General features: G+C 35.4%; 2 protein-coding genes across 2 annotated transcripts; one reads left to right on the forward strand and one right to left on the reverse strand.

Moving 5' to 3' along the window:
• Positions 1 to 14937: 14937 nt before the first annotated feature.
• Positions 14938 to 17904, reverse strand: LOC148948834 (uncharacterized). Its single transcript, XM_089095035.1, has 3 exons — positions 17682 to 17904; positions 15152 to 15761; positions 14938 to 14947 (listed from the first exon to the last, which is right to left on the reverse strand). The coding sequence occupies exons 1-3, from the start codon at positions 17836 to 17838 to the stop codon at positions 14938 to 14940; spliced, it is 777 nt and encodes a 258-aa protein (XP_088951161.1). The 5' UTR covers positions 17839 to 17904.
• Positions 17905 to 18336: 432 nt separating this feature from the next.
• Positions 18337 to 22209, forward strand: LOC148948835 (uncharacterized). Its single transcript, XM_089094105.1, has 2 exons — positions 18337 to 18439; positions 21343 to 22209. Exon 2 carries the CDS (start codon positions 21354 to 21356, stop codon positions 22155 to 22157), a length of 804 nt encoding a protein of 267 aa, XP_088950231.1. The 5' UTR covers positions 18337 to 18439; positions 21343 to 21353; the 3' UTR covers positions 22158 to 22209.
• The last annotated feature ends 1130 nt before the right edge of the window (positions 22210 to 23339 follow it).

A 23339-nucleotide genomic window follows, 5' to 3' on the forward strand; every position in this document is an offset into this window, starting at 1 on the left:
TTTTTTTAACTTTATTTTAAATTTTTTTAACTTTTTTTTACATCTCTTAGAAAGTCATTAAACACACTTAAAACACAAAAAATTCATATTTAATATTTTCCAACTTCAAAATGGGAATGATATAGATATGTGTGTCGCAACTTTTACTATTAGAAAAATAATGTTTGTAGTGACCAATTTTATTTATTTTTTTTTTACTTTTTTTTAACTTTTTTTATCTTTTTTTTAACTTTTTTTTACATATCTTAGAATATCATGAAACAAACTTAAAACATAAGAAATTCACATTAAATATTTTCCAACTTCAAAATGGGAATGATATAGATATGTGTGTTGCGACTTTTAATATTAGAAAAATGTTTGTAGTAACCAATTTTTTTTTTCTGACAGTTTTTTTTTTAAATTTTTTTTAACTTTTTTTACATCTCTAAATCATATCAGAAAAATAGAATGACACTTTTAATTTAAATTTTAAAAAACTTATTCTTGTATATACTATTGATGAGGACTGTTGGTTCTCTTTAAAGATTTTTTTCATGAAAAACAAAATTTTTTTTAGGATTTTTCAGAGCTCCCCCTACCCATTAAGAAGTTACGAAGGGGTGAAGCGACTCCAGTGTTCAGTTCAAACAGACCGATGGTTATACAACATGGTCGTAAGTTGAATCCATTAATACCATCAACTAAGAAAGTATGTTCGCATGATAGTGTTACTGTAGCATTGAATTCTGAAACGAAGAAGTATTTAAACTATGAAATAAGTACAAGTGGTAGCACCATCGGAAACGCATGCGTGCATTGTCATGGCAGTATGGAATTAAATTTCTTTGGAGTACCAAAATATTTCAACTCTTATGATGGTGGATATGCGAGATTGAGATCTCCGGATATGATTGCACTAAAAGAGAATGCCAACATAAAAACAATAGTTGATGAAGAAGGGCATCTTCTTGCTAGTGCTTGTGGCAACATCTTACCCAGTGTTAAACCATATCGTCAGCTTTTGGGTATTAGCATTCAAATGAAAGCAAAGGCAAAAAGAAAGGCCTACTCTTCTACTAATATCATAAACCATATCTTGTCTATGTGCCGGAACTGTTACTTGTGTAAAAATAATGTGATAATAGACAGTGAAATTGCCGGAAAAATAAAAAAGGCATTGGCAGAAAATATCACTAAGGAATATAAAGGCGAATCGATGAAAAACAAAGTAACATCAAACGTTACTGCCATTGATCAAACAGTCAAAAAACCAAATAATGCCACAGACAAGACGCATATTGAACCTGTCGATGACACACCTGTAAAAATTGTGTATGAATCAAAATGGAATAATGATTATTCTACTGATCACGAACTAAGAGAAGGCAATAGCTATAGTATCAAGAGAGAACATGGTGAACCATTTTATGGAACAGATTCAAAATGACCAAAGTTGTTCATTGATATTAATAATGTATAATAACAATATATTTTTTGTATTAATATTCTACATGACATTATTTCATTAAAAATATATTATGCATTACATTGTTATATGTTCGCCAGCATATCAAACGTTTAGAATGTCTATTAAAACAACGGAGATGTAAGAAAAATAATTTGCACACAACATATGTCGGATAGATAGGTTAACATAGAGAAAATCTAAGTATAAGAGTGAATAAATTCTCTATCAACATCTATTGACAGATACTTGGGATAGCTTTGACGGAATCTAAGTATTAGAGTGAGTAAATTCTTTATCAATGTCCTTTGACAGATACGTTTGATAACACTGACATAATTTAAGTATCAAATTTAACAAATTTTTTTATTAGAATTCTTTATCAATATCATTTGTCGGGTACATCAGATAAAATTGACAAAATCTATCTATTAGAATGAATAAATTCCTTATCATCAGCAGTTGTCGGATTTGTCATTATGAAAAAATTGTAAGTAAGTAACAAACTCTTTCTTGAATTCACCTCTTGCATACACAATACAGAAATTAAAAAAAAAATTATTAGGCATTGAGATAGGCAAACATCCGCCCAGACACATAAGCAGAGGAAGTTAGGGAGACATAAACACGTATAAATGTAAGGATTCAAGCATACAAACCGACAGAGACAGGTAATGAGATAAGCAAACACCCACCCAGACACATAAGCATAGGAAGTGAAAGAGACAAAAACACATATAAATATATAGATTGTGACATACAAATCGACAAAGACAGTCATTGAGATAAGCAAACATCCGCCCAGACACATAGGCAAGGAGAGTAAGAGAGACAAAAACACATGCAAATATATTGATTCAGACATACAAACCGACAGAGACAGGCATTGATATAGGCAAACACCCGCCCAGACACATAAGTAGAGGAAGTGAAAGAGACAAAAACACATAAATATATAGATTCTGACATACAAATCGATAAAGACAGGCATTGAGATAAGCAAATATCCGCCCAGACACATAAACAGTGAGAGTCAGAGAGACAGAAACATATGAAAATATATCGATTCTGACATACAAACCGACAAAGACAGGTATTTAGATAGGCAAACATCCGCCCAGTTACATAAGTAGAGGAAGTGGGAGAGATAAAAACACATATAAATTTAAGGATTCTGACACACTAGACAACAAAGACAGGCATTGAGATAGGCAAATACCTGCCCAGACACATAAGCAGAGGAAGTGAGGGAGACAAAAAACACATATAAATATATTGATTCTTACAGACAAATCGACAAAGACAGGCCTTGAGATAGGCAAACATCCGCCCAGACACATAAGCAGAGGAGAGTAAGAGAGACAAAAACACATGCAAATATATTGATTCAGGCATACAAACCGACAGAGACAGGCATTGAGATAGGCAAACACCCGCCCAGACACATAAGCAGAGGAAGTGAGGGAGACAAAAAAACATATAAATATATGGATTCTGACACACAAACCGACAAAAACAGGCATTGAGATAGGCAAACATCCGCCCAGATACATAAGCAGAGGAAGGGAGAGAGACAAAAACACCTATTAATATATAGATTCTGACATACAAATCGACAAAGACAGGCATTGAGATAAGTAAACATCCGCCCAGACACATAAGCAGCGAGAGTGAGAGAGACATAAACACATTCAAATATATTGATTCTGGCATACAAACCGACAAAGACAGGCATTGAGATAGGCAAACATTCACCCAAACACATAAGCAGAGGAAGTGAGAGAGACAAAAACAAATATAAATGTAAGGATTCTGACACACAAACCAACAAAGACAGGCATTAACTAGGCAAACACCTGCCCAGACACATAAGCAGAGGAAGTGAGGGAGACAAAAACACATATAAATATATCGATTCAGGCATACAAACCGACAGAGATAGCCATTGAGATAGGCAAACATCCACCTAGACACATAAGCAGAGGAAGTGAGAGAGACAAAAACACTAATAAATAAATGGATTCTCACATACAAACCAACAAAGGCAGACACTGAGATAAGCAAACATCCGCCCAGACACATAGGCCCAGAGAGTAAGAGAGACGAAAACCCATGCAAATATATAGATTCAGACATACAAAGCAACAATGACAGGCTTAGAGATAGGCAAACACCCGCCCAGACACATAAGCAGAGGAAGTGACAGAGAGAGAAAAAAAAACACATATAAATAAATGGATTCTGACTTAGAGGGGCGCGCTACTCTAAGTGAACCTAGATGAACCCAACTTTTTGGATATCTCTCTCCTTATGACTCTGCGTCAGAGTGAGACTTTGTCAATCTCAATTCGTGTCATTGTTGGATTGTGTGTCAGGATCTATAAATTAGTGCGTGTTTTTTTTGTCTCTTTCGCTCATGTCCTCTAGGTATATGCCTGGGTGGGTGTTCGCAAATGACACAGAATGCTATTGTTGGGTTGTATTTCTGACTCTCGACATGTTATCGTATGGTGTGTGTCTTACTCTCTGGACCTATGAGTCTTGGCGGCTTTTTGCCTATCTCAGTGGCTTTCTTTGTTGGTTTGTATGTGAGAATCCATTTATTGATTAGTGTTTTTGTCTCACTCACTTCCTCTGCTTATTTGTCTGGGTGGATATTTGCCTATCTCAATGCCTGTGATTGTTGCTTTGTATGTCAGAATCCTTACATTTATATGTGTTTTTGTCTCTCTCACTTCCTCTGCTTATGTGTCTGGGTGGGTGTTTGCTTATCTCAGTGCCTGTCTCTGTCGGTTTGTATGCCTGAATCCATTTATTTATATGTATTTTTGTCTCCCTAACTTCCTCTGCTTATGTGTCTGGGCAGGTGTTTGCCTATCTCAATGCCTGTCTTTGTTGGTTTGTGTGTCAGAATCCTTACATATATTTGGGTTTTGTCTCCCTCACTTCCTCTGCTTATGTGTCTGGGCGGATGTTTGCCTATCTCAATGCCTGTCTTTGTCGGTTTGTATGACAGAATCAATATATTTGCATATGTTTGTGTCTCTCTCACTCTCGCTGCTTATGTGTCTGGGAGGATGTTTGCTTATCTCAATGCCTGTCTTTGTCGATTTGTATGTCAAAATCTATATATTAATAGGTGTTTTTGTCTCTCTCACTTCCTCTGCTTATGTGTCTGGGCGGATGTTTGCCTATCTCAATGCCTGTTTTTGTTAGTTTGTATCTCAGAATCTTTACGTTTATATATTTTTTTGTCTCCCTCACTACTTCTGCTTATTTGCTTGGGTGGTCGCATACCTATCTAGACGCCTATATCTGTCGATGTGTATGCGTAAATAAATCAGTTTGCTAGTGTGTTTTTCTCTCTCACTTCCTCTGCCTATGTGTCTGGGCGGATGTTTGCCTGTTTTTGTCGGTTTGTATGTCAGAATCCATTTATTTATATGTGTTTTTTGTCTCCCTCACTTCCTCTGCTTGTGTGTCTGGGTGGGTTTTTGCCTATATCAATGCCTGTCTCTGTCGGTTTGTATGCCTGAATCAATATATTTGTATGTGTTTTTGTCTCTCTCACTCTCCTTACCTATGTGTCATGGCGGATGTTTGCTTATCTCAGTGACTGTCTTTGTCGATTTGTATGTCAGAATCTATATATTTATATGTGTTTTTGTCTCTTTCACTTCCTCTACTTATGTGTCTGGGCGGGTGTCTGCCTATGTCAATGCCTGTGATTGTTCCTTTGTATGTCTGAATCTATATATTTGTATGTGTTTTTGTCACTCTCGCTCTCCTTGCCTATGTGTCTAGGCGGATGTTTGTCTACCTCAATGATGGTGATTTTTGCTTTGTATGTCAGAATCCTTACATTTATATGGGTTTTTGTCTCTCTCACTTCCTCTGCTTATGTGTCTGGGTGGGTGTTTGCTTATCTGAGTACCTGTCTCTGTCAGTTTGTATGCCTGAATCCATATATTTATATGTGTTTTTGTCTCTGTCACTCTCCTTGCCTTTGTGTCTGGGCGGATGTTTGCCTATCTCGTTGCCGTTGTTTGCTTTTTTGTATTTTAAAATCTTTATATTTTTATGTATTTTAGTCTCTTTACCTTTCTCTGCTTATGTTTCTTGACGGATTTTTGCATATCTCCGAGACTCTCTATTCCAATTTCAATTCAAGAATCCAATTATATGGGTATGTTTTTGTATCCCTCACTTAATCTACTAATTTGTCTGGGAGGGTGTTTGCCTATCTCAATGCCTGTCTTTGTTGGTTTGTGTGTCAGAATCCTTACATTTCTATATGTTTTTGTCTCTCACTTCCTCTGCTTATGTGTCTGGGCGGAAGTTTGCCTATCTCGATCCCTGTCTTTGTCGGTTTGTATGTCAGAATCAATATATTTGCATGTGTTTCTGTCTCTCTCAGTCTCGCTGCTTATGTGTCTGGGTGGATGTTTGCTTATCTCAATGCCTGTCTTTAGCGATTTGCATGTCAGAATCTATATATTTATATGTGTTTTTGTCTCTTTCACTTCCTCTGCTTATGTGTCTGGGCGGGTGTTTGCCTATCTCAATGCCTGTAATTGTTCCTTTGTATGTCTGAATCTATATATTTATATGTGTTTTTGTCACTCTCGCTCTCCTTACCTATTTGTCTGGGCGGATTTTTGCTTCTCTCAATGCCTGTTATTGTTGCTTATTATATGAGAAACATGGTATTTATTTGTGTTTTTGTCTCTCTCACTTTATCTGCTTATAGGTCTGGACGGATGTTGGGGCATCTAAATGACTGTCTTTTTAACTTCTTATTCCTGAATCCATATATTTATATTTGTTTTTGTCTCTCTCACTCTCCTTGCCTATGTGTCTGGGCTGGATGTTTGCCTATCTCAATGCCTGTGATTGTTGCTTTGTATGTCAGAATCCTTACATTTATATGTGTTTTTGTCTCCCTCACTTCCTCTGCTTATGTGTCTGGGTAGGTGTTTTGCTATCTCAATGCCTGTCTTTGTTGGTTGTGTGTCAGATCCCTACATTTATATGTGTTTTTGTCTCCCTCACTTCCTCTTTTTATGTGCCTGGATGGGTGTTTTTCTATCTCAATGCCTGTCTCTGTCGGTTTGTATATCTGAATCAATATATTTGCATGTGTTTTTGTCTCTCTTACTCTCCTTGCCTATGTGTCTGGGCGGATGTTTGCTTATCTCAGTGACTATTTTGTCGGTTCGTATGTCAGAATCTATATATTTATATGTGTTTTTGTCTCTTTCACTTCCTCTGCTCATGTGTCTGGGCAGATGTTTGCTTATCTCAGTACCGGTCTCTGTCGGTTTGTATGCTTTAATCCTTACATTTATACGTGTTTTTGTCTCTCTCACTTCCTCTGCTTATGTGTCTGGGCGGATGTTTGCCTATCTCAATGCCTAATTATTATTTTTTTATAATTTCTTTATTGTGAATGCAAGAGATGAATTCAAGAAAGAGTTTGTTACTTACTTACAATTTTTTCATAATGACAAATCCGACAACGGCTGATGATAAAGAATTTATTCATTCTAATAGATAGATTTTGTCAATGTTATCTGACGTAGCCGACAAATGATATCGATAACGAATTTTAATAAAGAATTGGTTCAACTTGATACTTAAATTATGTCAGTGTTATCAAACGTATCTGTCAAAGGACATTGATAAAGAATTTACTCACTCTAATACTTAGATTCCGTCAAAGCTATCCCAAGTATCTGTCAATAGATGTTGATAGAGAATTTATTTATTCTTATACTTAGATTTTCTCTATGTTAACCTATCTATCCGACATATGATGTATGCAAATTCCTTTTCTTACATCTCCGTTGTTTTAATAGACATTCTAAACGTTTGATATGCTGGCTTACTCTAAAAAATAATGAACATATAACAATGTAATGCATAATATATTTTTAATGAAATAATGTCATGTAGAATATTAATACAAAAAATATATTGTTATTATACATTATTAATATCAATGAACAACTTTGGTCATTTTGAATCTGTTCCATAAAATGGTTCACCGTGTTCTCTCTTGATACTATAGCTGTTGTCTTTTCTTAGTTCGTAATCAGTAGAATAATCATTATTCCATTTTGAGTCATACACAATTTTTACAGGTGTGCCATCGACCGGCTCAATATGCTTTTCGTCTTTGGTATTATTTGGTTCATTGACTGTTTGATCAATGGTAGTAACGTTTGCTGGTACTTTGTTTTTAATCAATTCATCTTTATATTCCTTAGTGATATTTTCTGCCAATGCCTTTTTTATTTTTCCGGCAACTTCACTGTCTATTATCACACTATTTTTACACAAGTAACAGTTCCGGCACGTAGACAAGATATGGTTTATGATATTAGCAGAAGAGTAGGCCTTTCTTTTTGTCTTTGCTTTCATTTGAATGCTAATACCCGAAAGCTGACGATATGGTTTGACACTGGGTAACATGTTACCACAAGCACTAGCAAGAAGATGCCCTTCTTCATCAACTATTATTTTTATGTTGGCATTCTCTTTTAGTGCAATCATCTCCGGAGAATTCAATCTCGCATATCCACCATCATAAGAATTGAATTATTTTGGTACTCCAAAGAAATTTAATTCCATACTGTCATGACAATGCCCGCATACTTTTCCGATGGTGCTACCACTTGTACTTATTTCATAGTTTAAATACTTCTCCTTGTCAGCATTCAATGCTACAGTAGCACTCTCATACGAACATACTTTCTTAGTTGATGGTATTAATGGATTTAACCTAGGACCATGTTGTATAACCGTTGGTCTGTTTGAAATGACCACTGGAGTCGCTTCACCCCGTCTTAACTTCTTAATTGGTAGGGGGAGCTCTGGAAAATGCTAAAAAAAAGTTTTTTTTTCATGAAAAAATCTTGAAAGATAACCACAAGTCCTCATCAATAGTATGCACAAGAATAAGTTTTTAAATTTTAAATTGAAAGTGTCATTCTATTTTTCTGATATGATTTAGATATGTAAAAAAAAAGTTTAAAAAAAATTTAGAAAAAAACTGTCAGAAAAAAAAGTTAAAAAAAAAAAAAATTGGTTACTACAAACATTTTTCTAATAGTAAAAGTCGAAACACACATATCTATATCATTCCCATTTTGAAGTTGGAAAATATTAAATTTGAATTTCTTTTGTTTTAAGATTGTTTCATGACATTGCAAGAGATGTAAAAAAAAGTTAAAAAAAGTAAAAAAGTTAAAAAAAGTTAAAAAAAATTTAATGACATTCTAAGAGATGTAAAAAAAGTAAGAAAAAGTTAAAAAAAAATGTTGGGGGGGGGGGGGGTTGGAGGGAGGGGGTGAACGATTGTGGCACTTTGGGCTGGTGGGGAACGATTGTGGGGAACTTTGGGCCGGAATAAAAAATAGGTATGATTTACCTCATGTGCTAAGCTCGCAAGCCATTTAAATGCAGTGTTTACATACTTTTTTTCATGTTTTGATATTGCTCTTTACCGACCTCTGGAGATCCAGGTTCAAAAAATATTTAACAATCTGTTAACTATAATAGGGTCTGTATAAATTTTAGTAGAATTAATTTCTTTACCCACTATGAATATAAAAGAATAACTTACTTTTTGCGTGTAGCTTTCGTCAATATTCCTTTTATTTGAATGCCTAATATTCCAAATGCCAATTCTGAACTGATAAAATAATTCATTGTCGGAGTTTTTATATCCGTGTTCAAGGTTAAACATAAGTCAACCACACCTAACAAATTAAATTACAGAAAGAATTTCACAATTTCATACAAAGGAAACGAATCACTACCATGAAAACATCACGTGCTTTGAATTTTTCATAGTAGGCTGAATCCGGTCATTGTACTGTCTGCTTGTATGGCGGGAGTACTGACCGCTTGAAAGCATTATAGATATATGGGAAGACACCCCGCTTGTAAGCATTGTAGCTATATGGGGGGACACCCCGCTACCTTAGATTGAACCATTACTACTAACGCTGTTTCATAGAAACAGCGTGGGATGGGGTCTAGTTGCCCTCCATTTTTTTGGTCGCTTAAAAAGAGAACTAGAACTTTTAATTTCAATTCCAATGAGCTCTCCCACGATATTCTAGGACCACTCGGTCGATACGATCACCCCTGAAAAAAAAACAAAAACAAATAAACACGCATCCGTGATCTTTCTTCTGGCAAAAAGTGCAAAATTCCACATTTTTGTAGATAGGACCTTGAAACCTCTACAGTAGGGTTCTCTGATACGCTGAATAGGATGGTGTGATTTTCATTAATTTTCTATAACTTTTTGGGGGTCTTTCTCTCTTTTTTCGAAAATCAGCCAAATTTTCTCAGGCGCTTAACTTTTGATGGGTAGGACTAAACTTGATGAAATTTATACATCTGAAATCAGCATTAAAATCTGATTCTTTTGATGTATCTATTGGTATCAAAATACCGTTTTCTAGAGTTTCGGCTACCACTGAGCTGGGATCCTTACTTGACAGTTTACAGTTTACAAATTACTCGAAATGAAGAACATATCAACCGTAACATAATGGAATCCAGTTTTTTCTCTCTGTAAAATGGAGAATTTAAGTTGTAATACAGATTCTAAAGCGGGTCTGTAGTTACACTTCAAATTTGCCTACAAAATTAAATAATTTTTTTTTAACTGAAAGTAAGGAAGGACATTAAAACTTAAAACGATCAGAAATTATTCCGTATATGAAAGGGTCTGTTCCCTCCTCAACGCCTCGCCCTTTACTCTAAAGTTTTTTATTGTTTTAAAAAATAGAGTTGTGAGAAAGAGTCTAACTTTAGCGTAAAGAGCGAGGCGTTGAGGAGGAAACAGCCCTTACATATGCGGAATAATTTCTGTTCGTTTTAAGTTTTAATGTCGCTCCTTACTTTAAGTTAAAAAAACTAGTTTTTTTATTTAATTTTTGAAAGTTTTTGAATTAAGGCAGCTTTGATTTTGGCTCACCGTACATGAATAATTAAAACAAAAGGTGCACATTAATTTTACTTTTATTTGGTCAAATGGCTTTCTCGAAAGTTGTTAACTTTTATTTACGAACATTTTAATTAGTAATAAATGTACGTAACTTACGAATTAACATACGTAATGAACTTCTATATTCAAATATTTGCAATACGTACATTAGTGGGTTCGACCCCTAGTCAATACCTCGCTCTTTACGCTAAAGTTTGAATTTTGTTCCAATTATTTAAAAATGACCTCTTAATCGCAAAGGCCGTTAATTAGAATAAATAGCTCTTATAAAAGTACTAAAAAAACTTTGGCGTAAAGAGCAAGGTATTGACTAGGGGGTGAACCCAATCATATACGTAATAATTTCTGTTCGTTTTAAGTTTTGTTGTTTCTCGTTACTTTCAGTAGAAAATTTTTTTATTATTTAATTTCTGACCGTTTTTTAAATAATGCTGGGAAATCCGGCACCCCCTTCATATTAATGTCCCGTCCCCCATGAAAACTTCCTCTATGGAAAGATCCTACCACATAACCCCCGACCCACCCCCCACTACCTGAAAAAATCTCCCCTGAAAACGTCTGTATGCTTTCCAATAACCAATACTATATGTAAACATGGGGTAAAGTTCATAACTTTCAGTCATCCCCCCGGGGTCTTTGGGGGATAAAGTCATCCTAAAAGACATATTTATTACATTTTCGACCATGCTGAACAAAAAGGTTATCTCAAAATTTTGATCGGGTGACTTTGGGAAAAAATGAGCGTGGGAGGGGGTCTAAAGAGCGACTAAAGGGCGAAAAAATGACTAAAGGGCGACAAGAAAACTTTAAACAGAAAGAAGTACATGCGATACCAATACGCATGATACCGATACACGCGATATCGACACGCTCGATACCACATGCAGCCCTTTCCCAGGGACTATGGAGGGTCATGTAATCATCAAAACCATATATATTGAACCTTTGAGCTATGTTAAACAAAATGGTCATCTCAAAAATTTTTTAGGAGTAGTTTTGGGGGAGGGGGCCTTCATGGAGGGGGGGCTATTATCTCTATAATCTTTTTAGTTACTTATAAATGGCACTTAAAAATTTAATGTGCTTTATAATGAGCTATTACACACCTCTCTAGGATGATCTGGCCACCTCCTAGCCCCAGAGGTGCCATTTCAGCCAAACCTTAGGGTGGGCAAGCAATCGACATGGGCCCCGAAGCAGGCTTGTATAAAAAAAAATTGCCTCTAGCTTTATCCGAAAAAAAAAACTGCCTTCCGTGGGAGTTACCGTAAAAATTAAGGAAATTGTCTCAATTGCTTTGCCTTTCCTTCTTTCGCTCTTATGCCATAGGTTCGGAAAAGGCCAGATATCTAAAGAAAGCGGAAACGGTATGTGCGATGTAAAAAAACAGCCGTTTGGGAATCTTCCACTTTTCCGAACCTATAACTTGACGAAAGCCGAACCTTTGTAGAAACTCACGCTTTGACTAAAGTATATTCTGTAGCCGAATTCTTCAGCTCGCTGCTTACAGTAAATACTTTAATCCAAGTCGGAGTCACGCTCCGGCTATGACGATGCAAAACATTGCTCGATCAAGTATATTTACAAAATCAAAAAATACAACAAAATTTTTAAACAGATCAGTGAACACTCAAGGCAACAAGGGGAATTGTCGGGGTTTCATCTTCGCTAAGTCGTCCGCAAGCTGGTCGAAATCCAAGTTTTTAACTAAATCCTTCTCTGCAAAGATCTAAAGCAGGTGACTAAGACGATCGTCTCCTGTGGTCGAGCGCAGATAGTTCTTCACTATTTCCAGCCCAGAAAACAAGCGTTCATTGCTGGCTGTCGTGACAGGTAGTGACAGGAACCACAGCTGCTACGGTACCCTGCACAGGTTTCAGCAAACGGCAAGCTAAGACGGTCATTTAATATTTCGTATTATATATATGGAAAGCATCCTTGGCTTGAGTACTCAGTTAAGGAAAATTCGGTTTTCTGGTTCTGCTGCAGACACTTTGACGGCACGTCAACCCTTCGCGGACAGAGATACGGGGCGAGGCCTTCTGTCTCCCGTTTTTTTTCTATTTTTTTCAACAGGCCGAACGTGCTACCAATACATCATAGAGAGATGCTTAATCGGTCATTTTAAACCTATTACTCATATCTACGTGCTTTTTATCAATTTTACCATCTAAAAGGGCCACATAGCACTAAAAATGGCACTTTTGTTACAACCTCTTAAATGGAAAACTTTGGGAGCATAAAACGGTACCATTGGAATAATTATGGTCCAAAGCCACTAACTGGAGGTTTATTATATCCCTCACATATACTCCCCCTCTATACCCTCTTAGTAAGTTTCATAAATCGCATGCTCATCTTAAAAGTAAAAGATTATTGCGAAAAAAAAATTAACTAAAACTAACAACTTTTCAGGTGAAAATCTACCAAAAACTAAGCTTGATTGATCCACAGCTTTCAATTGAACCTTTAAACTTCACTCTGCGATGAGCCTGTGTGTTAGTTCTAACTGTGGTAATTGAGGGGAAGGGACGTTCCTGTCCCCTTAGTTATTTGCTCCTGCCTAGGTTTTGAAAAACACCTTGTTTGGGTCATTTACTTAGAAAAGATACTTTTTTCATAAAAAAAAGAAGGAAACAACCGAAAGTTCACTTTATGGGAATGTGCTATCGAGTCAAATATATAAAAAGCGATTATGTATAAATATAAGCTATTAAATAAGCCCTTAAACAGCTTTCTTTTGTTACTGTAGCCTTCTAGTTTCTACGAGTCAGTAGGTGATTTATAACGCCCTGTCTTCATTATGGCTTTTTCAGGGGAAGTCGGTCGAGTAAAACGAGTTTTTTTGTTCATCGAAAAACAAACGTTTCTGAAAAACATGTATTGTGTTGTCAAGTATGGATGGTGAACTTCATGTTATAAGGTTCCTTCACATTGAATTTTGGCTTTCCGTTCTCCCCTTCACATTGGATTCCGTAAGGCTTCCGTAAAGGTTCCTTCACATTGAAACGTAAGAAATTACGTTATGTCGTTAAGTTACGTTACGTCTCTTAAGTTATGGAGCCCTTTTCACACTATTACGTCCACTTTCACATACAAACCCATAAGCCTCTACATAAAAATCCATAATTTCGTCACTATCAGCAGCAGCGGTTTTTTTTGAACTAGCAATATGTGGAACGGTGAAGACTCAAGCAGCTCTGATGATGAAATTTTGATGCTTTCTGCAGCTCTTTTGTGTGTAAAAGGAAAAAGCCCAAAGAAGAAAAAGAAAAGAGACTATTGGGTGAGACCTATTTTTACATCTGAAAACAGAGATGCATTTGGACAGTTGAACCTTCTACAAGACATGATTCTGTGTGATGATGAAGAAAAGTTTTTTAATTTTACCCGTTTTTCAAGAAGTGAATACCTTGACATATTTGAGCAAGTCAAAGATAAAATTCGGAAGCAGGATACAAACTTTCGAAGAGCTATTTCTCCTGAAGTCAAGCTGGCACTAACTTTGAGGTACCTGGCAACAGGAGCCTCCAAGACTTCATTGCATTACGACTTCCGTCTGGGAATCTCTACAGTTAGTGGAATTCTAAGTGAAACTTTAAAGGCTGTTTTTGATAGTCTGTCACCAACTTACCTGCAACCACCCTCAAAAAGTCAAATGGAAAAAATTGCAGACGATTTTCTGAAGAAATACAAAATGCCAAATTGTGTAGGTGCAATAGATGGGAAGCACATAAGGATGCAGTGTCCAAACAAAGGTGGATCTCTGGACTTCAACTACAAAGATTTCCATAGCCTTGTACTACTGGCTGTCTGTGATGCCAGTTATAAATTCAGCTTTACTGATGTAGGCGCCTATGGCAGTGAAAGCGATGGTGGCATATTTGCAAGATCAGATTTGGGAAAAGCCATTGAAAACGGAAGCATACAGTTTCCTGCAAACAAATTGCTACCAGGCTCAGATATAGCTTTTCCCCACTTCTTGATTGGTGATGAAGCGTTTCCACTGAAACCATACATAATGAGAGCATATCCTGGCAAAAAACTGAATGATCAACAGAGGATATTTAATTATCGATTAAACTCGGTCAGGAGGATAATAGAAAACAGTTTTGGGCTTCTATCACAAAGATTTCGCATATTTAGAACAGAGATAATAGCCCAGAGAGAAAAAGTTTGTCAAATTGTGCAGACAGCAATCTGCCTTCACAATTTCCTTATTGTCAATAGAGGTGTCACTCCTGAAGGTAGCTCTTCAGCATCATCTGATGGCTTGGGAGATATACGCCTGGCCACTAGCAACCACAGCTCAAGACCTACCCGAAACCTACGAGACAAGTTGGCAGACTATTTCATGACTGAAGCTGGTTCAGTGAGAGGACAAATGCAGAGGGCATTTCAAGGCTCATTTTGATTAGTCCCGATATTTTACTTTTTTTTTCCTTTAATTAATTTTGTAAACTGTTTATGGATGACTGCAACAAAGAATTAAAGCAAAGAATAATCTCAGAAAGGTTATTAACATTATTTCAATCTCGTTTACAAAAAAATATATGAAAAAGGTAACTTCAATTACAAAAGAAGCTCATTCTGTATGCAATGTATTTTTCTTTCTATAATTCCTGATGATACTCAGAATCTCAAGTTGACAGTCCAGTTTGTCTTCCTGCGCCACTTGCTTGAAATGGGGTAAGATCGACTGAAGGAACATGAAATCTGGATCTGAAGTGGGACCACTTGTGTCATCTTTCTTTCTCTTTGAAGAAATTTTTTCAACAAGGTAGTTCTTCAGGGTTTCCTCTAGCTCACTGCTGTCTTCCCTCACTTTAGAAGAAGTACTGACTCCTGATCTCTTTCTCTTAACATGATGAACAGGACCAGGTGATACTGGGAATTCCTTTGGTAGGTTCTCCTCTTTCGACAAGTTAGCAGACCCTGGATCGCAACTTTCCTGTAATAAATCTTCTGGGGAATAAATAATGAAAGTACGTTCAATCTCTTTATCAGATTCTATTTCGGTAACTTCTCCTTGAGTATCACTTGAAGCATATGGCTGGATCTCGTCAGTATAATCAGTCATCATTGGCTTAGGTTGATTAACATTGCTGAAGGTTTTTCTATTTCTAGGCACAATCACATCTTTCAAAAAATCCATCGCAATCAGCATTTTTACCTCTCCCGGCTTTATGTCGACATCTGCTAGACCAGATCCACTTGGGGGTTTCAAGTTTTTCTTGATCCTAGAATATCTTTCCCGAAGGCCGGTCCATCTTTTCATCAGGTCCTCAACTGCAATGAAAGAAATATCTGTAAAACAAGTAACAATTCAAACAATGCAGAGGTGTCATTTGCTGAAACCTTGGGAGGGACCAGGACCTGGAGCTTAGCCCTCCTATTTTTGGCCGCGAAGCGGCAGCAATTATAAAAATAGATCACTAAAAAGTGTATTATTCCTACATTTGCCTCTTAGACACCTATTTTAGAGAAGCAAATAACTTATAACAAATATCGTGCCGTGAGGTGTCTGAGTTTTCAAAAGTTCAGTATTAGGAAGTATCATTTTGTCTATTTTCTAATAAATGAACTGGATAAATCGCCTCCCCCTATAATCCTTCTTTAATAGTAATGTTAAATTTAAAACTGAGATCGATTTGGATTTTGTTGTAGTTAAATTGATTTTTCCACAAAAGTTGAGGGAAAACAATCTACTAATTGCTTACTGGGGTTATAGGCTAATAGACTTATTAAATAAACAGCAATAGGAAGCATCTTGCAATGAAAGACAACTTGGCCAGTTAGAGTGCTATGTAAAGTTTAATCCAATGGCAAAGGCCAGTTAGAGTGCTATGTAAAGTTTAGATATAACCACTAATCTTCTAGGAGCTATGGATACAATCTGGATTTGCAATTTGAAAAGCTTTGGCATAGGCTACTAAGTTTATTTATTGCAAAACATTGATCTCCATGTTGATCTACTAAACTTAAAACTTGTCATTTATAGCATCATAAAGAAGTACAGAGCTACTCATTGTCTAAGCATGTTATTACTTTAGGGGCTTGAATTTATGCCACTGATGTTAATACCTATTTGTATTCAGAGTTGCATTATATTATAGTACAATATTGAAATCAGTGGTCACTTACAGAAGTTTAAAAAAATCAATCAAATGGCAGCAATTTACTCTATCTTGAAAAGCCAGGGAGATAAAAGTGGCATTTTGGCATGCAGGTTTGCTTATAAGGTATTTTTGCTCTAGTATCCAATGGCAAAAAGACAAAATCCAAAGACTGAGGGCAAATCTGTGATTTCCATCACAGCTGAAAAAAAACTTTGGTAAAGGTGCAGTGTAGCTCCCCCTGATAAAAACAGCTTATTTCTAAGGGTATATTATTCAATCAATTGGGTTGTAAAGTTGCACAGATTGCAGCAAACATCCAGTAGAAGCAGAATGCAAACAACAGACTTCTTACTTTGTTTTGCTGTTCTTTGTGTAGGTCCTCTGCAACCTAAACTCCCGGGTGAGCTCAACAGCACCTTTAACAAACTAAAAACTTTGTTAAAGGTTCAGTGTAGCTACCCCGGATAAAAACAGCTTATTTCTAAGGGTATATTATTCAATAAATTGGGTTGTAAAGTTGCACAGATTGCAGCAAACATCCAGTAGAAGCAGAATGCAAACAACAGACTTCTTACTGTGTATTGCAGTTCTATTTGTAGGGCCTCTGCACCCTATACTACCGGGGGAGCTACACTGAACCATTACCACCCTAATAACTTTGGTAAAGGTGCAGTGTAGCTCCCCCTGATAAAAAAAGCTTATTTCTAAGGGTATATTATTCAATCAATTGGGTTGTAAAGTTGCACAGATTGCAGCAAACATCCAGTAGAAGCAGAATGCAAACAACACACTTCTTACTGTATATTGCAGTTCTATTTGTAGGGCCTCTGCACCCTATACTACAGGGGGAGCTACACTGCACCTTTACCACCATAATAACTGTGAGCTATGATGGAATCACCTTCCAAGGCTCTTTTACTAGGCTTTAAAGGTACAAAGAGTACTAGCCTATGTAGATACTGAAACAAAGGAAATGAAAGGAAAACGAACATTATGTAGGTGGCAACCAGTCATAAAACTGGGGTTTCTACCTCCCCCAAAAGCATTTCTTAAACCAGTTTTGCCTATGAAAAGTAGCAAAGAAACTTACCAAGAAAAGTTCTTCCACATTCTTTGTTGATTTTCTCAACAAATGAAGACCAAGCGTTTAGCTTCTTTGCAGAGTCCTTATAGTCCATCTGCTTTTTATCGTACAAAAAAGGACGTTGTTTGACAAAGTCAATTATTTTTTCATCAAGGGAGTCCATTTATCCCACAAAGCTTGAAACTTTTGCGTAACGTAACGTAAAAATAGAGCCCGACTCTATTTTCTATGTTCGTTATGCTATGTAAAAATCCTACGTTACGTCGAACGTAAGAGAACATAACGACCAAAACATAACGTAACTTCTTGATGTGAAAGGTTACATAAGACGCATAAGGCAGTGTGAAAGGCATGACGTAGCAATGTGAAAGCACCTTAAGGCTTATAACCCTCCGTAAGACCTTACGTTACCGTACCCGTAAGTCAAAACGCAATGCTAGAGCTCTGACGGAAGAAGTTCAACATATTTCAACTTCTTACGGTTACGTTTAAGCAAAATGTAACTTAAAAGAGTAAATATTTGAGTTTGTACAAGCTAGAAAGTGTATATAGCTCAAAGGACCCTGTTTTCAAGGATAAGCAGTTTAAACTAAATTCTTTGGAAAATTTGAGCCCAAGTTTTTTCATCAGCAGGAAAGAATGCAGTAAGTCTAGAAAATATTTGTATAGCTCTAAAGATCCTTCTTTCAAGGATAGACCATTAAAACTAAACTCTTGGGAAAGTCTAAGCAATAGCTTTGCCTTGGCTGGAAAGAATGTTCATGGTAAGTCTTGTTGTGTCTTTTTTTATTTGTATCCCTAGGCTAGGATAAGCTTTGATAAACTTTCAGCACTCTGAAAGCAATGCTATGAAAAATGTACTCAGTTATTTTTCTTCAAAGACCTGAATAAAAACTAGCCTAGCTCAATCTGACCTAGGTATTGTCAGGTATTCTAACCTTTGAATGTCTTGATAAATACTCTTTGGCTCTGCCTTTTCAGCACTAAACCAATTATTGGAACAATGATTCTCAAATGAAAGAGATTTAAGATCATAGAGAAAAAAAAAATGAAGACTAAGATAATATGTTTGGTTATGTAGTAGTTTTATAAGGGCTACCTTAGGGATATATCCAGGATCATTAAGGGAAGACAAGTTGCATTGTCAGAAACACAAACATGATATATGAAAAGAACATAAAACAAGGAATCCAAAAATATGTTTTAAGTCTATTAAGCTGTTTTCTCCTATCAAACTACTGATCTATAATGCTAATTTGTATCCTAGGCTTCTGCCATTTTTCATGATTGGATTCAATATGGTCTATTTGAGGCTAAATATTTTTTCTTCAAATGATAAAATTGTACAATATGACCTTAAATTTTGATTGGAAATAAGTACAAAAGCATTACAAGCCAAAATAATGTTTATAGCCTAGGCAATAGGGTATATATTTTAAGTTTACAACAACACTGTATTTACATTTCTAACATATGGAACTTGTATTTAAAAATAGGTGATTGGAAATAAGTACAAAAGCATTACAAGCCAAAATAATCTTTATAGCCTAGGCAATAGGCTATATATTTTAATTTTACAACAACACTTTATTTACATTTCTAACATATGGAACTTGTATTTAAAAATAGTTTTTAATTTTAGAAGTGGTTTAACTTTTTTGAGGGAATTCACTCCAAACAGCATATTAACAGTAGGCTACGGTAATTCTATGTGTTGTATCTAAATACATTTAGATGGATTTGTTGACACAGAAAGATAGGTCTGTATCAACTATGAAACTTTAGTAAGAATATAAATAAATGATGAAACCATTTTGTACAAAGATTTGAATGACACAGTTAGATTATCTTTCTTATCAACAAAGTTTTTGAATTATAGGAGGATATGCTGAGAGTAGTAATATATTTTTCCTCTTTCCTTGTATTGTTCCACTTACTGTTGGCATAATTTTTGTGTTTAATATTGTGACAAAATTAATAAGAGTGCATTTGGTAAAGTCTGAAAGTAATGGTAAACAAATTAAAAATGTACTCAGTTATTTTTCTACTAAGAGCTGAATAAAAACCAGATTAATCAGACCTAGGTATTCTACCCTTTGAATGTCTTTGATAAATGCTCTTTTGCTCTGCCTGTTCAGAACTAAACCAATTATTGGAACAATTATCCTCAAATGTAGGAGATTTAAGATCATAGAAAAAAAAAAACTACTTAATACAAATTTTATAAGGGATATCTTATGGATATATCCAGGACCATTAAGGGAAGATAAGGGGCATTGTCAGAAACACCAACATGATAGGCCTATATGAAAAGGACATACAACATGGAATTTCAAAATAATTTTTTTTTAAGTTTATTAAGCTGTGTTTTCTTGTCAAGCTAGTAATCTATAGTGCTTCCTTGCATCCTACTGCCATTTTCCATGATTGGGTCCAAGATGAGCTATTTAAGGCTAATTGTTTTTTCTTAAAATGATAAAATTGTACATTATGAGCTAAATTTTGATTGGAAATAAGTACAAAAGCATTGCAAGCCAAAATAATCTGCAAAGTTTTGTTTATAGCCTAGGCAATAGACTATATATATTAATTTTACAGCAATACTTTATTTACATTTCCAACATGCGAAACTTGCATTTAAAAATAGTCTTTAATTTAGAAGTTGTTTAACTATTTGTGAGAGAATTCACTAAAAAGAGCATATTCACAGTAGGCTGCAGTAATTCTTTCTGTGGTATCTCAATACATTTAGATGGGTTTGTTGACCCAGATAGCCTATGTCAACTACCAAATTTAGTAAGAACATAAATAAATGATGAAATAATTTAGTACAAAGATTTGACTGTTGCAGTTAGATTATCCTTATTATCAACAAAGTTTTTAAATTATAGCAGGATATAGTATATTCTTTAAAAATTGTGATAATTTACTTCTCCTATCTATCTCCCTATTTTCAGATATACTGAGAGTAGTAATATCTTTTTCCTCTGTTCTTTTATTTTTCCACTTGCTGTTGGCATAATTTTTGTGTTTAATATTGTGAAGACAGTAATAAAGGTGCATTTGGTAAAGTATGCAGAGCCTTTTGGTATATGTACCTTTGTCTAAGAGCCTAAAAGAGATGTGGATATCCTTGTATCTGCTTTTTTCCATTTTTCTGTATAGAAACTGAATTTTGACTGAATTAGGATGGCTGGGCTAAAATTTTGAGCCCAGCCAGCCCAAGGATAAGTTATCTTCCTGCTTTTAAAAAGTTTACCCCCTGCTTTTAACAAGAAACAAGCATCTTGCTCTTTTTTCCAAAACAAATAGATTTTTTGTAAGCTACCCCAGTAAGGCTTGGTTTAACTATCTTCAAGGACAGTTGATATAGATATTACTTCAGTTAGTACAGTAACAAATGTTTTGTTTTTGAATATAGGCAAAGTGCTTGTTTCAAAAAATTAAATTCGAGACGCAGTAAGTTTTCCTTCTTTTCCAATCAAACCTTGACTTTCTATGGTCTAGAAAATATTTTTTTTTGGTGCTCCATTGAATTTAGGAGAAAAATCAACAACATTTTCTCAGTATTTTTCACAAATAAGTTGCAATAAAAATTGGGCTATAAAATGAGTATGTTTAAAGTTGAAAAGTTGAAAAAGTTAGTAATAATTGTTATTTTTTCTAGTTACTGAACTTATGAAAAGATGGGGAAACTTGAGGGAGCGTTATGTTCGTCTAAAGAAAAAAGGGAGATCTCTTCCAAGTGGCTCTGGTGCATGTGCAAGCTTAAAGCCAGATGAACTAAAGCTTGTGCAAAGAATGAATTTCCTTTCGGAACACATAATTGAAAGGAAACGTAAAACAACAGGAAATAGTGATCAAGATCAAAACATTTCAGGGGAGATTTATTCAGAGAATATAGGAAGTGTCTGTAGTGAGAATCCTTTGGACTATACTACAAGTATTTTTGCCACTTCTCCTGATATGGATGTTTCGGAGGCTCCAGTTAGCAGCCAACAAAATAACTTTTATGATGTGAATGACATTAATTTTATTGCATCTAGTGCAGAAAATATTATCAACAATATGGAAACAGATATCCCAAGTTCTGAAACTTCTAGTAGGCAGCAAATATATGCATCTACAAGCCATAATGAAAATCAGAAAAGAAGAAAAACTGGGCCTGCAGATCAGACAGATCTGAAAGAAGCCCTTGCTGGTTATTTTAAACAGCAAGCAATTGAAAAAAAAGATAAGCCAAGTGAAGATCAGCATGATCCAGAGTGGTACTTTCTTCAATCACTTTTACCCCATCTAAAAAAAAGTACCAGAGGACTCAAAGTTAGAGTGCCAGATGGAAATTATGAAAGCAATGCAAAAATTTATTTAATCATTCATTTTATTTTCAGTTTTTTAGTCAAACTCAATAAAGCTTTTTCTTTTTTCTCTTTGGTAAGCATTAAATTGTATGAAAAAATAGCTAGTAGGTCTAAAAAATAACAAATATTCCAGCAATGTAAATAATTAACAATAATAATACTAGTACCACAATAAAAACATGATACGAGAAAATAGTTCTAACCTTTTTATGGCTTCGTTTTGAAATGTAACAACTGTTTTTAGATTTTCTTTTAAAAAAAATAATCTAGCTAAATTTGGTATTTTAATTCAATTGGAGATTGCAAAAAAACCAGGTAAAGAGGCGCTTTTTAACATAAAGTAAATAAAAATGTGTAAAAAGGCATGCCTGCCATGAAACTGTAGTTAAATAGGAAACCATCAAAAATTTAGAAACTGCCACGCAATGCCCTTTCCCTTTGCCAGGGTACTCTTCCAGAAGATGAAACTAAATATCTAGCCAGATTATCTCTAAGGCATTGGGAATTTCTTGAAGCATTATTGCTTCCAAACTGTCTGCCTTCAGATAAGACAGAGCTAGTTAATGTTTTTTGTTGATCAGTCTGAGTTCCACGAGTCTGGACTAGAAAATTATGCAAACAGAGACAAGTTGAAACCAGTAATTTTGCATTTTCTGGCTGGAGAATAATCTCAGTCCGAAATATTCTAAATCTTTGTACAAAAATACCAAATGCATTCTCAATTGATTGCCGGGCACTTGAAATTCTATAATTGTAGATTTTTTGCTCTTCTGAAAGCCTATTCCCAGGGTATGGGCGCATTATGTAGTCTTTTAAAGGGAAGGCCTCATCAGCAACAAAGTAATAAGGAAAGTTTTTATTAGTTCCTGGCAATGGGGTGGGGCCTGGAAGTTTAATTTGACCACTTTCTATTTTTTGACCAAATTTGGATCTTGAAAATATCCCACCATCGCTATCACTCCCATATGTGCCAACATCTACAAACTTAAACTGGCAATTTGCATTGCATGTAGCTAGCAGAACTGTACTGTGATAGTTCTTATAATTGTAAAATTGGGAGCCTGCATTATATGGGCACTGAATACTTATGTGTTTACCATCCATGGCTCCCACACAGTTTGGAAGGGATGTTTTTGTTTTAAATTGTACACTTATTTTTTCCATATCCCTTCTGTCAGGCAGTCTTAAATGTTCATCCTTTAGAGCTTCATAAATAGCATTGAAAACCTCTTTTATTATGCTAGATACTGGAGACAAGCCAACTCTAAAGTCATACTGTAATGATGTCATTGACATACCTGTG

This window comes from Artemia sp. Qi Xiang Cuo, chromosome 9 (genome assembly GCF_049724085.1).
Source record: "Artemia sp. Qi Xiang Cuo chromosome 9, ASM4972408v1, whole genome shotgun sequence".
NCBI classification, from domain to species: domain Eukaryota; kingdom Metazoa; phylum Arthropoda; class Branchiopoda; order Anostraca; family Artemiidae; genus Artemia; species Artemia sp. Qi Xiang Cuo.